General features: G+C 50.0%; 1 protein-coding gene across 1 annotated transcript in view; it reads right to left on the minus strand.

Annotated features, from left to right (window-relative positions):
• The window catches only part of LOC102014808 (adenylate cyclase type 5), a gene marked incomplete at its 5' end in the record, with an annotated part of 135402 nt that overhangs the window by 42391 nt on the left and 74714 nt on the right, over positions 1 to 18297 (minus strand). The window contains 2 exon segments of the mRNA XM_005386527.2: positions 5654 to 5775; positions 8430 to 8579. Of these exon segments, the coding sequence (XP_005386584.1) occupies positions 5654 to 5775; positions 8430 to 8579 (272 nt within the window).

The raw sequence follows: 18297 nt of genomic DNA on the forward strand, positions 1-18297 counted from the left end.
CACCCGATGATCTAACAATCCCACTTCTCAGTATACGCTCAAAGAAATGAAAGCAGGGACACAAACAGGAATGCGTACACCATACAGCAGCATTATTCAAAGCCAGAAGCAACCCACATGTGCACCTCTGGCTGGATGGATAAGCAACATGTGCGGTACACACACACGGGGGCCAGCACTCCACCTTCACAAGGACCAAAGTCCTGACACATGCTCACCACGTGGGCAAAGCCCGAAGACACCGTGTGAAGTGAAATAAAACGACACACTCTGTAGGAGTCCAATAACATGAAGCATCCGGAGTAGCCAAATCTGTACAGGAAGAAACTGGAGTGGCGGTTCCCACGGGCTGGGGCGGGGCGGGCATACCAATTTGCTTTGGGAAGATAAAGAGTTCTCCTCCAGAGGCTTTTGCAATAATGTAAATGTATCTAATGTCACTGGATTAAGCGCTCTAAAATGACAGTGTTTAAAGGTGATAAATGTTACACCATGTTTACTTTTCAAAACAATTAAAATAAATAAATATTAATAATTAAGTAGTTTTAAAAGGCTCCCCCACTGGGACCCATAGCCCTCCAACAGCCCCAATCTCGAGGTGCGGCCTGAGTATTCCCCAAAGGGCAGGGCCATGTCTGTCACGGCCGGGTACAATGTAGCAGCCCAGTAAATGTCTGTGAAGTGGATAAAGTAACAGCGTGAGGAACACAAGTGTTCTAAGCACTCTGGGAGTGGCGTTCGGCACACTTTCTTCACCTCTGCGTCTGAGAGGGAAGTTTAGCTGGCAGAACAGGTGGAAGAGGACGTGACTGAGCAGTTTGCACCCTCGGCCCACAGGGGGCACGCTCCTCGCCCTGCGCCCCTCCCCTCCTCCCGCCCGCAGGTATCTGAGCATCTCAGTGCCAGCACGTGGTCATTATAATTCAGGACCATACCATAGCTGAGCCAGACGCCAGAGCAACCTGGGGAATGCAGCCAAGTCCTTGAAAGAGACAAGAGAGGAGATAATAACCTTAAAAGGGGGAGGCGTTAGGGAGAGAAGGATCAGAGGAGAAAGGGAGCAGGGCAGGCACCTCCACCCCCAGGAACGCGCGCGCGTGTGTGCGTGCGTGCGTGTGTGTGTGTGTGTGTGTGTGTGTGTGTATGCGCGCGCAGGTTTCGGAGCCTCCCTGCCAGGACCCCGCCTGTAGCCCCCAGGGCTCAGGAAGCCTGAGAATGAAGCTCTCATTCACTGATGAACCAAGCTACTCCTTCCCCACCACCACAAACTCCATCCTGAACAGAGGGAGGACAGTGGGAGGACAGTGGGAACAAATGGAGCTCTGCGAGGACCGTGCTTCTTTGGTAGGGACCAGTGACTCTTCAGAAAGGCAGCCTTCTCTCCTTTCCCGTGAAGTAGAGTCTGGAATAATCTCACCCCCATCCCACCCCCTTTAAAAGCCAGTGGGCTCCAGCCAGGTCAGGCATGGAGTCACATGCACTCAGAAGTCCCTGGTGAAGTGGGGAGTCCTTGGCTTTCCCTGCCCCTTCACCTGACCTTGGCTCTGGCCTGGCACTGACCCTGCCCCATCCCCTCCCTGCAACCCCCGCCAGGCTGGGCCCCTCTGCACACCCTGCTTCATGGGCCTTTTCTCACTATTGTGACAGTGACTGAGCCCTTGGCTGTTTAACAGCTGTACCCTGCGAAGTCCACGTCCCCGGCCCCCTGCCCTGCTCTCCGCAGAGAGCCTCGCACAAGACAGGTATGTGACAACTTGGAATTTACCAACACTTGTTTAGTGTGTCTTCTCTAACAGAAGGGCGCTTCCCTATTTAGAGGAGGTGTGTCCCTTATATCATACCCCTTCTGTCCCTGCCCGGCAGGGCAGGGGTAACAGTCCCGTGAAAGGACTTGCTAATCCTCCAGGTTACAGATGGTGAAAGGGGGCTCAGGCCAGGTGATGTGTCCAAGCTCCCGGAGCACCAAGGTGGCAGCCCTGGGGCGTGCACCAGTCTGTTCAGTGCTGACACTCATTTTGCTCCATGCCACACTGGGACTGCGTGGTGAGGCTGACTAGGCAGCCCCTGCATCTGTCTGTGTCTGCCGCCACCTGAGCTCCCTGGTGTGGTGCCTTCTCTGGCTGGCCCTCCCCGCAGCTGCTCTGAGGCAGAGCTTCCGAGACATCTGCGCCCCTGTAGCTTGGCCTGGAGGAGTGGGGTGGCATAGCCATCCCACCTACCCTACACACCTCTCTGCCACCCTGCTCTGCTAGTTGCAGAGAGGCAGATATTTGGGATGGGGCCAGCGGCTTGAAAAACACAGGCCTGATATCCTGGGAGGGGGCACAGCCCAGCTGAGCTCCAGAGGGAGCGACATGATCCGTCTGTCACCACAAAGCAGATAAGAGACCTCTGGGGGCTGCTTCAGCCCCACACCAAAACAGCCCACCGGCTCCTTGGCCAGGAACTACCTGCCGTGAAACTCTTCTCCAGACCAGGGGACAATGAAACCATAGAGGGGGTGGTGGCCCTGTCTGTACTCGGTTGCTGCCCCGGTCACACTCTTCTCCCCAGCACCCTATCAGTGGCTAGATCCAGGCCCAGTCCATCACACTGCGGAGCTGATTTATTGTTCTTGTGGCCTTGCTCTTGGGGGACTGGAGAACAGCATGTCATCACCCTCTGTAATATTACAACCCCGAGGAGATTTGATGAATATGACTCATCGCCCTCCCAGTTCCCAACCAGAGGCTCCCAGGCCTCTCTGTTGGTGTGCGTGTGATAACAATCATGACAACAACAGTAGCAACGACCACTGCACCTCCCAGTTATTGATCATCTATGCACCAAGTGCTGTGCCACCCGTTTTCCCATATTATCCCATTCACTCTTCACAACCTGACCAAAAGATACTCCTGCTGTGTAGGTTCTCAGCCTGGCTTACACTGCTGGCCTGCCTGGCCACCTTGCCCAGCCCCTGTCCTCCTGCCATGGCCCCGTCCCCACAGGGCAGGCATTCTCCTACTTCCTGTCTCGGGTCCCCCTTTCCTCCTCAAGGGGTGTAGTCAGATTGGTTAATGAAGGCCTCTATCGCAGTGAACACGCAAGGCACGGCACACCTGGCTCAGGGTTGAGCACAACAGGACAGTGCCCTAATCAGAGGGGCCTGAGCCTGAGCATCAGGTCCCAGCCCCGAGGGGAGATTTCTGTCTGTGACACACCACGATCAATGGCAGCAATCAGGAGAGAGATGAAAGGAGAGACAAACTAAGAGCCCACGGTGTTCATGGAGAGGCAGCTGGTGCACATCAGAAGCCAGCCACCAGCAGTCATGCGCAAATATCCCGCTGGGGGTGCGTGCTCAGGGCCGTTAGCCCTGCACGCAGCCCTGGGTGAAGACACAGCTCTTGCTGTCTCTGTTGTCGGGTTGGACTTTGACTTGGGTTGAGGGGTGAGTTATAATGGGGTGGCATTTGCTTTAAAAACAATGGTTGGGGGCTACAGTGCCCCTTCAGTGCCAGACCGTTTCTGAGCAGTGAGTTCCCTGGATTTCCTTAGCGCATGTTTGCATGGATGCTGCAGAAAGCTCTGCTGAGCTAAGAGCAATCAAGTACGCATCTCCATCCACACTCTGCAGGGGACAAGGGCAGGCCGGGGGCCGGGGGGGTGACACAGACAGGATCAAGAGAGAAAATTCCAGAAAGGGCTGCTCTGGAACTCGGTTTGTGTGTGTTGGGCTGCTTTCCAGCCACCCCTTCCCACTTGAAACGTGAGCGGCTAGGATTTGTCCTAATAGGGAAGACTATTTCTTTGGATGTCCCAGGGTAGTGACCCCAGACTTTAGGGAGCCCTGGGGGCTCCTGAGTCACAGGAGCCTCCTCTTGGGCCAGCAGTTCCCCAGACCACCTTCCCAGAGTCCGAATCCAAACTCCTTCTCGTAACTGTAACTACATCTGCCAGGAGTCAGGCTAGATAAACACTCTGAAGTCAGCACCTTCTAGGCACAGTTCTCACTGGCTATGGGATCCTGGACAAGTTATAAAATTCCATGACACTGTTTCCTCATCTGTAAGATGGGGATGGTAACAGTGCCAATCTCCTATACTTGTAGGACTTGAGTATCAGGAAGTACTTGGAGCCAGGCATACACCACCATGCTGTAATCCCAGCACTCAGGAGGCTGAGGCAGGAGGATCACCTTGAGTTTGAAGCCAGTCTGGACTACAAAGTGAATTCAAGGCCAGCCTGAACTGCAGAGTGAAAGCCTGTCTCAAAAAGACACACATACACACACATACACACACAAACACACACACACACACACACAGTGGCTGGGGAAAAGGAACTCTCCAGAAGTGCGCACCATGATCACCGTTCCACTGTGGGAGGACTGAGGTGGACAAGGAAAAGCAGCAAAGTGCTGCCTAAGAGGGTTCACACCAGCAGTCCAGCCCCGAAGCCACCACCTGGTCCTGAGACTGAGCTGGAGCCTGGCTTCCCAACGGCCTGAGGCTGCTGCTGGCCACGCTTGCTGTGCCTCACAAAGCAGCACGGTAGCGCTTCAGGAGGTTGGGCAGCCCGGGAAACTGAGCACAAATGTGTGGGGCAGCTACATTTTTCTCCCAAAGCATGAGCTTCTGTATTTTGAGAGACAGATGGAGGACACAAATGCAGAACTGACAGTTTCAGACCCCAGGGCACACTCGAGGACGGGGCAGTTCTGCTTGTTCTGCATGGAAAAAAGTAGTACTGCCCCGACCGCTGCCATCAACCTCACCTCCACTCAGTCCGCACAGCCCGCCAACTCCCTTCACTGGAAATGCAGCCCAAGCCCCCAGCAGGTGACCTCCGAGGATTCGGCTCTAAGGAAGACGTGCCCATGGAGAAAGCAACCCTCTCAAAGCACCCACAGTGGCTGCTTTTCTGGGCCCAAGGGAGGGTTGCTGGGCTCTCCAGGAGCCAGGCTGGAGGAAGGCCCCTGGATCACTTCATGTCCCTGTGGAACTCATAAGCAGATTTTGCACTCTATTAATGGACATCTGTTTGCACGGCCATGCTGTCAGCAGCTTCTGTCTAGAGAGGCAGCAAATATGCAGCAAGGGGGTGTGGGTTTTGAAGCAGGCCCGCTTGGGGCACTCCGGGTTTGCCACTACTCGTGGGGGACCTGGCCAAGGCTCTCAGCCATGCTGAGCTTCATCCACACCCCAGAAGTGCCATTTGTACCCACCCTGCAGAGGTGCGGGGAGAGCAGCGGTAAGATGGCAATGCCTGCACCGCCCGCGCCTGCCGTGCATGGGCACAGAAGGCACGCAAGCTGTCCAGTGACAACAGACACGGCAACCAGGCTGCCACTACGGTCCAAGCCAATGCTTTTTGTCCCCCTTTTCAGGATAGCGTTCTCCCAGCAACCAGTGTCACTTTTTTCTCTATACTGTCCTATAGCCTTGCTGCCCCCTTCAGCTTCCAAAAAAGTTAAACTGTGCACAACGCTAATTCACTCAGGACTGGAGGGGCAGAGCTGGCCTGCTCCAAACACATCCTCCAACCCAGCCCCGGCCACCCTGCTGGGCTGTGTCCCCTTAAAGGAAAGAAGTGGGGGTGTCTCCCCTGCTGTCCAGTTTTCCCATCCTGCCGGCTGGCCCCTCTCCCAGCCTCTCCCTTGCCTCACCCTTACCTCACGTTGTCGTGCTTCTGGATGTAAATCTTGTGGAACATCATATCCTCCTGTTTGGCATTGATATCTGCTTTCATCTCCATGGCAACATGACGGGGAAGGACCGACAGCAGCAGCCGCTCCTGGGGACAAAGCGCAGGGGTTCATAACTACTCCTTCTACTCCCAGAGCAGTCTCCTCCTGCCCACACCTGTGCCCCTTCAAGCAAGGCCCTGGAAGACCTCTCCTCTCAGACTCACAGCACTACCCCCTCTACGTACAGCTGGAGTTGAGCCCTAGGGTTCTCTGGTTCCCATCTCCCTGGGACACACCCTGGTCCTTCCCCAGGCTCATCACCATGCTGTACTGGGACAGACACTCCTGGTGAACCTGCAGGTGCTGAGCAGAACACTGTGGTTTAGAACCTGAGACGCTGTATGACCTTGGGCAAACTACTGAACTTCTCTGAGCCAAAACAAGATGAAGATATTGACAGCATTAAACAAGATTCATTCAGTCCCAGTCACCAAGTATTTATTGCACATCCCCATGTTCCAGGCATAGTCTGGGTGCCGGGAGTCACAACCATCCTTCTTCTCAAAGCTTCCCACCTCTTGGGCACAGGGGTGCTCTGGGGTTACCGAGCAGGGACGCCACGACCGAGGCTGAGGACAGTGGTGTGAGTGGAGAAGGCCTCATGTACGCCAGGCATGGGGGAGTTCAGCTCCACAGGGGAGCGGGGGCCTGGGCCAGAGGGCAGCAAGCTGACCACAAAGTACAAGCCAGACCAAGGGGACCTGGACAGAGTCCCTGACCCTCCTGTGTGTCCGTGGCTGCTAACGGCACCTTGCTTTGGTGAGTACAAGCTGAGGCTTTCTTGGGGACAGGAGCTATGTCTTCTCCAGCGCCACAGCCCAAGGCCTGATGCTCAGGAAACGGGTGAATTAGTGAAACATGAAACTCTCCCCAGGTCTGTCTGGTGTCCCCAGGTACCAGGACACACAACCATGGAAGGCCACTTGCCATTTACCACACTCAGAAAATAGCCACCCGGAGAGCATGCACGAAAGGACAATTCCGTGACGCGGACGGCCAGGAGAAAGTGTGCTGTAACTAGATTCACAAGAAACCTTCCTTCCTTGTCACCACATCTGGGCTGAGGGCTGGGTGACAGCGGCAGACAGGGCCCTATTCTCAGCCCCCTCAGCACGCAGCACCTGAGAACAGTGTTGGGTGCCCCCGTGCTTTCCCCTGGGTGCCTCAGGAATCAAACACAGCACCACCACCCCCATGCCTTAGCCCTGAACGTGGTTTGGCAGAAGAGTTTCTTCGCCAAATCCCTGAGGATTTGGCGGCATGTGCAGCCCAGCCAGGGCCAGAGCAAGTAGCTCTGATGAGCTGGAAAATGGCCTCTGACCTAGGGAAGCGGGAGGCCGGGAGGTCAGAGGGGCCAGGCCTGCCACAAGGGGAAGCGAGGTGACCAGACGCAGGCAGAGCCACTGAGGCCAGACAAGAATGAGATGGGGCTCTTGAGGGGTGCTGGCCTGGGGTGTGCAGAGTGCTGTGGACCGGAGGTGAGGTAAGCTTATTGACAAAGGTCAGTGGAGCACTCCAGGACACTGCTGAGCCAGGCTTCCTTCAAGGAGTCCAGACAGGACCAAAGAGCGAATGGGACAGTCAGGTCTCCGACTAATCGAAGTGGGACACCTGGCAAGACACAGCAGCCACAGAGGCAGTGCTGGAAGGGAAGTGGCAGGACTGAAGAAGACCTGGAGACACTGCGGAGTTCACTCCTCGTGTGGCAGTCCGGGGGTCACCGGCCACCATAGCCACCTAGTACACATCCGGACAGCTAGACACGCTCACGCTGCAGTGGAGCCGCCCCACACCTGGCCGACCACAGCACGCACTCTGCTGCCACCTGGGCCATCGTCTTCCTGTCCCCATACTCAAATGTGACTGCCTGGTTCCCATCTGTCTGGGTCCTGACACAGCATGTGGCTAGGGGTTTGGGGAGGAGGACCCTCTGGTCTGCCGGACCTCAGCTCTCAAGAGTCCTGCTTGGTTCCTACATGGTGGGAGACCCGCAGCCCGGCCAACTGCTGCTGTCACCTCTGAGCTTGCTGGCCCAGCCTAACCTCCTGCCTGGGAGCTTCATAGCTACCCACTATCTTGTTAGCAGACCTCTACCCGGTCCACACATAGGCGAGGGGACAGTGTGACCCACATGTGAATGTCAGCAAGACCCACTGCTCAGGATGGAAACAGCCAGAGCCCTAGAGGAAGCCTGGCCTGAGTCCACGGCCCTGTGAACAACCAGCCTGCCTCCCAGCCAGTCTGGGAGACATAAAACTATCTTCCTTTTTTGAACCAACCTCACCCAAAAATAAGCAGAGAGGAAGAGCCAGGTGTAGGGTGCCACAGGGCTGATGGCACCTCTCCGCTCTTCTCTCTTGACTGCCCCAGAGAAGCACCGTATCTGCTAATGAAATGCTGACTGCTCACCTCTCAAAGCTGTGGGGGGCCCAGGAGGGAGGAGGAGCCATCCTGCAGCTTGGCTTGTGTGCAAAGCCGCAAACTGCAGAGCTGAGAGAGGGGGGTCTGAGGAGGTCCTGGGTGAGGGCAGGGCAGGCTAAGGATCCCCACAGAGAGAAGAATGCGGTGCAGCTCTGGGAAAGCACTCCTCCACCCCAGAGGTGGGCTGGGCAGCTGTGTTAAGCCCAGCCCTGGAGAGGGAGCTGAGCTCCAGGACATCCTCACTGTTTTCAGGCTACTGGCCTGGGAGGCCCTCACTCACCTGCTGCTGGTTCTCCCGCTGTGAGTGGAGCCGTGCCTGGATGCACTCTCGGGTCTCCTGGAAGGCCTGTCTCTGGGAGACCTCGGCGGGGTAATGGGTGCAGACGCCCACAATGTTGGTGCAGGAGAAAATGAGGACATTGGAGACAAGCTGCAAGAGAGAGACAAGGACACTGAGCTGAGCCCTGGAGCAGGTCCCGGTCACTGCAGGCTTGATCCTCATCCTCCCAGCCCCAAACCGTGACCTCCCAGCCCATATCTTAGCAAACACATATCTAGCCACCAGTAAACAAATGCCAAGGATCTCTTACATCCAGCTTGTTATGCTTTAGATCTAAAATGTCCCCCCAAAAGTCTCATGCGCTTAGAGGTAGGGCCTTTGGAAGGTGACTGGATCACAGGGGCACTGTACTCACTGGCAGATTAATCCATTGATGAGTTAATAGATTAATGTGCTCTAAGGAGGTAGGGTCTGCTTGTAGGAGGTGAATCGCCAAAGGCATGACTTTGGAGGATATACAGCTCTGGCTCTTGCACTGTTCCCTGCTTAGTTCAGACACTGTGAACTAAGCAGCTTTGCTCCACCATGCCTTTCTGCCATGATCTTTCTGCCTTAGAGCCAGCTGTCTATTCAGGGACTGAGCCCTCTGAAACTGTGAGCCTAATTAAACCTCTCTTTCATTAAGTTATAGCCATTAGGTATTGTGAACCACCAATGGGAAAGCTAATACACAGATGAATGCTGGGAGTAGCCGAACATAACTGTTTTGGATTGTGGACGTCCTCCAAGCTCAAAGCTCAGCAGGCCTATAATAAAGTATGGCCCTAAGGACACAGAATTACTGAATAAACATATGGAATGCACCCACAATAACAAAAGTTATTACTGAATAAACATATGGAATGCACCCACAATAACAAAAGGTCTGCTGGAAGCTGTGGGGCCACTGCAAGAAAGGTTGCTTAAGGGTGGTGGGATTTCACTTTTGAAAGTGTAGTTGAGTCCTGCATGGTACAAAGAGCTGCCCTTTGTAGAGAAGCCTTGGCTGATTAATCTCAGAGATCAGCTCCCAGGAACCCAAGACATGCCAGTCCCCACCGAGCACAGCACTGTGCTAAACAGTCTGGGGAATGCAGGAAGGATAAGGGGCCTGGCCAGTGGGGATCAGCACCCTCAGCTCCTTCCTCCCCAGGCCGCTACTCTTTTGTACCATCCCAAGGCTCCCTGACAACCCTAGAGATGCTGGTGGCATTTGCCATTTCCTCTGCTCCTCACCAACCCCTCTCCAAGCTGACTGAGACATGCATGTGTGTGGAAGAACACCATCACCTTTTCTGTCAGCAGAGACAAGGTGGGTACTTTTTTGAGGGAAATTTACTGAAAAGCTAAAGGAGCCAGGCGTGGTGGCGCACGCCTGTAATCCCAGCACTTGGGAGGCTGAGGCAGGAGGATCATTACAAGTTTGAGACCAGCCTGGGCTACAGAGTGAGCTCAAGGCCAGCCTGAACTGCATAGCTAGACCCTGTCTCAAAAAGACCAAAAAAAGAAGAAAAGCTAAAGGAAAACAAAACAATATAACACATTCCACAAAAATAAGTTTATGTAGCACATTTCAGAGTTTGGGCAGGTAAAGTTCCCAGGAATCTGAGCATGCTCACTTTGGTCTTGCCCTCGCTTTGGGCCATGTGGAATGAAAGCTTCAGCCAAAGACACTCAGCCTTCCAGGCTGTAGGGGTCTGAACTACATTCAGTCTCTCTCCTCACAAATTGACTCTTAGCTCCAACCCCAGACAGCTAACATCAGATCATCCCCACACCCTCCAATGAGACCCCTCCATCCTTTGGGAAGCCTGGGTTGGCCCTTAGCCCCAAGGGGAGGAAGGTACTTGCTCCCCAAGAGCCATCTTCTGGGACTTAGGTCACTTTGCAATGGCCCAAAAAATGATTTCTACACTCTTCTCTAAGAACATCTTTGTCTCTGGAACCTAAGCTCTGCCCTTACCTCAGGTCCACGCTCTACCTGAAGGCTTTCCCACCACAAATTGGAGGTGGTTCTGACCCTCACTAGGGTCCTCCACCAGCCCTGACCTGGAGGCCATGTGAGTGCTATGCCAGCTATGACCGTGAGCCTGTCCTGGGCCGTAAAGAGAAAGAGACTTTCTCTCACTTCAAAGTCTGGCTCTCTCCTGGATGCAAAGTGCTCTGAGCCCCCACATGTCTCCTGGATGTGCCTGTGTGAAAGGGGCAAGCTGCTCAGATGACCAGCCCTGCCACTTCTGCTGGCTACTACTGCTGACCTGCGGGCCCCACCACCTCCCACCTCAACCCATCCACCCTAGAAGTCCATCACCATCATTCCACGTAACATATGGCACAGAAAAACCTACTTATGACAAGGTAAGGAGATCCCTGCTGTACAGGTCTCTGGGAAGTCACCAGGCACTGCCAACCGGAGGGGAGGAGAGAGAGCGATAAAGAGGTGAAAGTTGAAGGGTGTTCTAGATAGGGGAGAGCTGAAAGGAAAGAGGACGGTGCCGGATGATAGAAATAGTAGAAATAGGATGAACCGGAAAGGAGAGAATAAGGAACTGAGACAGGACATCCAGGAACTCAGGACATCACGGTAACACAACACGCCTGGGTGAGGCATATCCCAGGAACGAAGGCTGGTTCAGTTTCAAAAATCAATCACTTCCTCCATATTAACAGACTAAAACAGAAAAACTGTACAGTTATTTCAATAGTCACAAAATTTCTTGACAATGCAGCACATCTCCATAATTTTTTAAAAACTCACCAAATTAAGAATGGAAGGAAAGCCCCTTAACCTGATCAATGACATATACATAAACCTACAGCTAACATCACATTTAATGAAGACTGTTTTCCCCTAGAACAGAGAACAAAGCAAGCTTATGTCCTCTCATCACTCCTATTCAACATTATAGTGGAGATTGTAGACCATATAATAAGACACAAGAAAGAAAGAAAACACAGGGCTGGGGATTTAGCTCAGCAGCACAGCACCTGCCCAGCAAGCACAAGGTTGTGAGTTCGATTCCCGGTACTGGAAAAAAAAAAAAAGAAAGAAAGAAAGAAAGAAAGAAAACACATAAAAACTATAAAAGAAAAATAAAACTCACTATTTAGAGAAAACCTGATTACTTATGTGGAAAAACCTAAAGAATCTACAAAACAACTACGGCCAGAATTAATGCCAGTTTAGAAAAGTCATAGGATATAAGCAATTGTATTTCTATCCATTTGCTTTTGCATAGAAAGGAGCAGCTGTGTTTCTATCCATAAGTAACAAACAATCAGAAGTGAAAAATGTCAAAATAGCATTTAAATAGCACCAAAATGCATGTAAAGTATAAATCTAATGAGACGTGTACAAGACCTGTTCACTGAATGCTAGGGAACACTGACAAAAGAACATTTAAAAGACCTAAATAAAAATGAACAGGTGTATACCATGTGATGGCAAACACCTGGTATCTGACAATATTGTTTTAGATGTCAAATTCCCCCAAACTGATCTATAGATGAAACAACTGCGATCAAAGCAAGGAGAATAGCTAAAACAACTTTGAAAAAGATGAAGAGAGAAGACACTGCTCAATTTCAAGACTTACTATACAGCTACACTGGGTATGTCAGTAACTGCCATAGGAATAGAGATGCAGCTCAAGGGAATGGAATTGAGAGCCCAGAATTAAATCTTACATTCATGGCTAGCTGATGGGGGCAGGGAAGGAATACTAGGGACTGAACCCAGGGTTTGCCCTTGCATATGCTGGGCAAACCCTGAGCTACATCCCCAGCCTATGGCTAGTTAATTTTTACAAAGATTCCAAGACAACTTAATGGGGAAAGAACAGCCTTTCCAACAAATGATGCTGGGGTAACTGGCTAGCTAAGGCAAATGAATGAAGGTGGATACTTTACTTCACACTATGTATAAAAATTAACTCAAAACGGATCAGAGATCTAAATGTGAGAGGTATACCTATAAAACTCTTAGAAAAGAAGATAGAAATAAGTTTTCATGACACTGAATTAAGCAATGGTTTCTTGGCTATCACACCCAAAACACATATGATCAAAGGGGAAAAAAGATAAACCAGACTTCATCAAAATTAAAAATATTGCTCTTTTGTTTGTTGGTTTTTTGAGAGAAGGTTTCACTATGTAGTCCAGGCTGCCCTGAACTTTTGAGCATCCTCCTGCCCTACCCAGCCTCATGAGCACTGGGATTACAGGCACATGCAGTCACCCCTGGCTAAAATTATCTACTCTTAAAAAGACACTGTAAAACTAGTATGGACCTGTAATCTCAGTTACTGGGGAAGCTGAGGCAGGAGGATCAGGAGTTCAAGCTAGCATGAGCAACGCAGTGAGACACCATCTCAGGAAAAAAAAAGAGAGAGAGAGATACTTAAGATAATGAACAACAAGCCACAGTATGGGAAAAATTATTTCCAAGTAACATATCTGATGAGAGTTGTACCCAAAATTCATAAAGGACTCTCAAAACTCAATAATCAGTAAACAAACAGCCTATCTTTTAAAAGAGCAAAAAATCTTGAATAGATGGTTCACAAAAAAAGACAGAAGGATAACCAATAAGCATGGAAAGATGTTCACCCTCATTAGCCATCAGGCAAATGCAAATTTAAAAATCAGGGAGATAACTACTATACACTATCAGAATAACTAAAGGTAAATCAAGTTAACAATGAAATGAAAAGAAAAGAAAAAAGAGCTATAACATCAAACACTGGTGAAAATACAAGACTAGAACTCCTACACCTTACTGGTAGGAATGAGAACTGGTAGTCACTTTCAAATACAGTTCAGCAATTTCTCGGAAAGTTAAAACACGCATTTGCCATGTGACCCAGCAAACTTCATTCTTAGGTGTTTACTCAAATGGAATGAAAAGTTATATTGACACAAAAATATGTTCGTGAATGTTTATGGACAGCTACTCAGCTGTGAGAACTACTGATATACATAATGGTACGGACCGTCTCAAATACATTATGCTTGCATGAAAGAAGCTAGCCTCAAAAGACTAGAACCATCTCATTTCATTTATGTGATACTCTGGGAAGAGCAAAACTGTGAGATCAGTTGTTTTGGAGGAGAGGAATGGCTACAAAGTGGCAGCAGGAGGAAATCCTTTGGGGGTGATGGGACCTCGAGTGTGTTGGTGGCTACTTACCCACACACATTTGTGCAAGCTGCAGTACTACACACTTAAAAGAGTGATTTTGACTGCATATAAATTACGTTAATAAAAAAAGAACAGAAAACTAGAAGAGGGAATCTGAAGAACTGGCTCTACAGGGAAAGGTGGTCTTTACTCTTTCTGAGGTCAGAGAGAGAAGCCTGAGTTGATTTTGAGACATGATGCCCAAGTGATTATCGACTAGCTTCTGCAGCATCTCTGTACTAATCCTCTGGATCGCTCTTGCTGTAACCTAACTCTTCCTGCAGCAAGAAGGCCAATAGAAGCAGAAGGTACAAATCCAGTAAAAAGCTGCACAGTAACTCAATAGGGGTCCAAATGGTCTTGCTAAGCTTGGCGTGCCTCAGTGCTCCTGTGCCATTCACTAAACCCAGAACCCAAAGTAGGGCAAGGGGGCCAGGGTTTGAGTGAGCAAGGGGGATTTCAACACATTGCACCTAAAAGTGGAAGAGGGTAATACTGCCTCCCTCCCTCCCTCTCTCTCTCTCTCTCTCTCTCTCACACACACACACACACACACACACACAGAGGCATGTGTGCTCACCCACACCATCTGCTGAAAAGCAGGAATCTATGCACCAGGTCTTAACAGGAGCTCAGGTTCCCAAGCAGAGGCTCAGGTTAGAGAGGAGGCACAGGAAGATCTGATGGCATTCTGCTTACAGATACCTGGGAAGAAGTCTAGAGTACACATGATCCCACATCTTGGCCTCTACCCATGGCCCCGGAAGTGGACACTCTAAGGATAATCCCTGTCCTATGCAAAAGACTCCATTCATAAGGAATCACAGGTGTCATTCAGCCTGACACCACATCAGCAGGGTCCCAGCAGATAAGCAGGGCCTATCTGAAGGGCTTCAGTCTTCTCCATGGGAACCTCACAGGACATATCGTAACCACATGGGACACGTGCATGTGGTGTATGTAAGACAGGCAGAACAAGGACATGGCGGTGGAGGTGACACACCCCAATGCCACACCAAGTGGAACCGAGAAGAGACAGACCATGCAGCAACCTCAGCTCTGGGTGCCATCCCAGCATCTGCTCTTCACACAAGCTCTGTGGATGGCTTGGGTCCAGGCGGCCCCAGGACCATCCTAGGAGAAACCTCCCCAGAGAAAGAATGTTTGGAATTCTATACTCAGAGGCCAAACCCAAGGTAGGTACCTATGACTATTTAATTCTTCTCAAACCCCAGCACTTCTGCAACCCAATCTCGGGTTACCCTCAGGCTGCGGGTTTGATTTGGACTCCTCACGTGAGGTTACAGGGCTTGGGTCTGTGGGGCCTCTCCTTGGTGAAATCGAAGCAATCCAAGAAGCTGGCCTCAGACACCATGGTCGAGTTTGAGCACCCTGAGATAAGCTCACTGATCGCAGGTCCTGCAAAAGGTGCAGGACAAGAGGGATAGATTTAGACCAGAAGGAAAAAAGTTAGGGAGGAGCAATGAGAAAGACCCCCAAGCAATTTGCATTATTTGTGACTCCTGTTCCAGGAAATCAGCTCACCCCTGACAAGGTGTCCATGCACCGGGACTGTAGCGGTGGTGACAGGTCTCAGAATTCCCCAGCAAACCAGATGTGGCAATAGGGGTGGGGGGTTCAGTTAAATTTGAATTTCAGACAAACAATAATATTTTAGTATAAGTAGATCTCATTTAATAATATCGGATCTATTTATATTTAACAAATTATCAGCAGTTTATCTGAAACTCTAATGACACACACTTTACCTGGCAACCTAATCAGCCAGCCTTTCAAGCCACACCTGCTTCCCCTAGTTGTGCCCACCCTCTGTCCCACAGCCTCAGCACTTTCAGGTGGCCCAGAGTCTGCTCCACCTCATACCCCTTCCAGATTCTCTGCTGTGGGGGCATACACAGACCACCCTGGTACATCAGAGTCTGAAATCACCCCCAGAGACTGCAAGCCGAAGAGGAGAGATGCGATTTTCTACAGCCTCCCACCACTGGGGACCCCAGCGCTGGAGGCGGCTCCGGTAATGTGGGGTGTAAAAGCGGAAGGCCCTCTCCCCCAGGTGTGTCCTCCCCTGCTCTAACCACAAGCACAAATGCTTCGAGTCCAGGCCCCTCCCAGTTTACAAACACACAAAGCTACCAGCTATAGGGGTCCTGAATAAAAGGTGCTGCCAAGCTGCCAGGAGTGCCTCCCTCCCACACCAGCCTTCGTTTGTCCCTCACAGTGCTCCTGGGAAGCTCCGGGGACCTCAGTGCAATCCCATTAAGATACAAAATAAAATAAAATAAAATAAATCAGTGGAAAATAAGCTTAAATTATACTTAGGAGATATATCACTCCGGTTCCTTGTGTACTGCACCACGGTCAGTTAGGTGCTTAATATCTTTTTAAAAAATACTACATATTTTTAAACTTTTTAAAAAATCATACTCACACCTCTAGAATGTTCCTGTACAAAGAATCAGGATGGCTAACAACATCACAGTATCTCTGCTAGGGCTTTTGTGATGAGGTCCTTCCCAGACACAGCCAGCTCCAGCCCTGGGCTCTGGGGAAACTGGAACAAGCCCAGCCCCCACAGTTCTCCTCTCCTCTCCAGAGAGGAACTAGCTGCCCTGGGACTGCAGCTTGGGAACCGAGAGCTTTGCTTGCCTCCCACAGGCCCTCAGCCTCTATGCCAAAGACCCCTGAGGGACATCTTTAAAGTCACACTCTCTACGCCAAACCCTCCAGGACCCCCCCTTGACCAAGCTCTTGTGCTGGCACAGCCACTCTACAAGCCTCACCATACACCGTGTTCTGTCTCATCACCTACCCTGGCCACAGCAGCTAATTAATTCACTGTCTCTGGAAGATACTAATCTACAATATGATCCTAAAAGTATAATGTATATTAATGAAACTTTAATGCTACTAAAGTCAGAGCATGAAATATGAACAAAGCACTAATTAGCACCTGTTTAATACATTTTGAGGGAAAGTTTCAGGTATAGCTCAGTGGTATAGTGCTGGCCTAGCACAAGCAAGGTCCTGGGCTCAATCTCCACTACCTCAAAAACAAAAGCAAACACTTTTAGGATAAGCAAAATAAACCTAAATGTGAGGAAAAGCAAGTATTTCATAATGATAGGGCACAGATAATTCCAGGTTCCAAAATGCTTTCACATGAAATATTTCGTGTCACCCTCATCACATCCTGTCAGATAAACACTCAGATGGCAGCGTGCCCCCTTCCAAAGAGGTCACAGGCCCGAGCCATGGCTGTGCCTGAGGTTATGCAACAGGTTAATGGCAGGCCAGGACCACAGCTCCACCATCCTGAGCTCCAGAGCTTGTGCTAGTCCACTGTACTGAGCTGTTATTTATCCCAACTTAATTTAGGATCAGTTTTGTTTTATTCAATTTAATAAAGAAACACTCAACTTTCTCTCACCCTTGTCCTAGGTGCCCCAGGCCTTCTTCATAGATCCTGGTCACATAAAGTAGTGCTGATTAGGGACCAACTCCCAGCCACTGCCAGATTCAATGAGCATCCTGGGGGCGTCCACAACACACTCTCCAAGGAGCTCCTGCTGCCTAAGGAGGCCCAGGCATACGCTAGTATAACTGCGCTTAATTATTTTTTATGGAGATGTAATTCATTTACCATAAAAGTCACCCTTTTAAATTATACAATTCAACGTTTTAGTGTTTCCACAAGGTTATATAATCATCATCACTAATTCCAGAGCATTCTGAACATCCCTGAAAGAAACCTTATACTCATTAGTCACTGTCAGTTTCCTAACTCGACCCCACTCCTAATTCCTATCAACCACTAACCCATTTTATGTTTCTATGGATTTGCCTATTCTGGACATTTTAATGCATGGAGTAATACAGTAGGTAGCTTCTGCCTCTCTACACGCAGCATGATTTTCTTTTTAAAGGCTCATTCATGTGGTGACATGTACTATTCCTTTGTATGGCTAAGAGATATTCCATAGCATGGATCTACCACATTCCATAGCATGGATCTACCACACTGTATTTATCTCCCATTAATTACAAGCATTTCAGTATGTCCACTTTGGGTTCACTATGAATAATGCTGCTATTATGAACATTCATGTACAAGTTTTTGCAAGAATGCATGTTTTCAACACAACCCTGGGGAAGGAAGTTCTGGGTCACACAGCAACTCGCCACTTAGTATTCTGAGGACCAGCCTGTTTTCCAAAGCAGCTGCATGATTTTACATTTCAACCAGGAAAGTATGAGGGTCCCACTTTCTCCACAAGCTCCCCCAACACATGTCTCCCAAGTGGAGTGAAGTGATAGTTCACTGTAATTTTCGCTTCCCTTAAATTTATAAAGCAAATAGCAATAATGACAAGTGAGAGAATATACTCTGCACCTTGCACAGCTGTGCCTTTAGAGAGAAGTGGACATACTGCACACTTCATTTTTGCTGTATTTGGTTAACTATTCGTAGGAAGAAGACCTCACATTTTGTGTGCATCCCATAGAGAAATAACAGCTTTCACTATAATAGTAATTCCATGAACAAGAGAGCCTCTTAATTCATTCAACAAACATTGCTTGAGTGACATGAGCTGAGCACTGCTGGGTGTCTGGGAAACCTCAGAGCGGGCC

The sequence above is a fragment of the Chinchilla lanigera genome, unplaced genomic scaffold (genome assembly GCF_000276665.1).
Source record: "Chinchilla lanigera isolate Chin_1 unplaced genomic scaffold, ChiLan1.0 scaffold00026, whole genome shotgun sequence".
Classification (NCBI taxonomy): domain Eukaryota; kingdom Metazoa; phylum Chordata; class Mammalia; order Rodentia; family Chinchillidae; genus Chinchilla; species Chinchilla lanigera.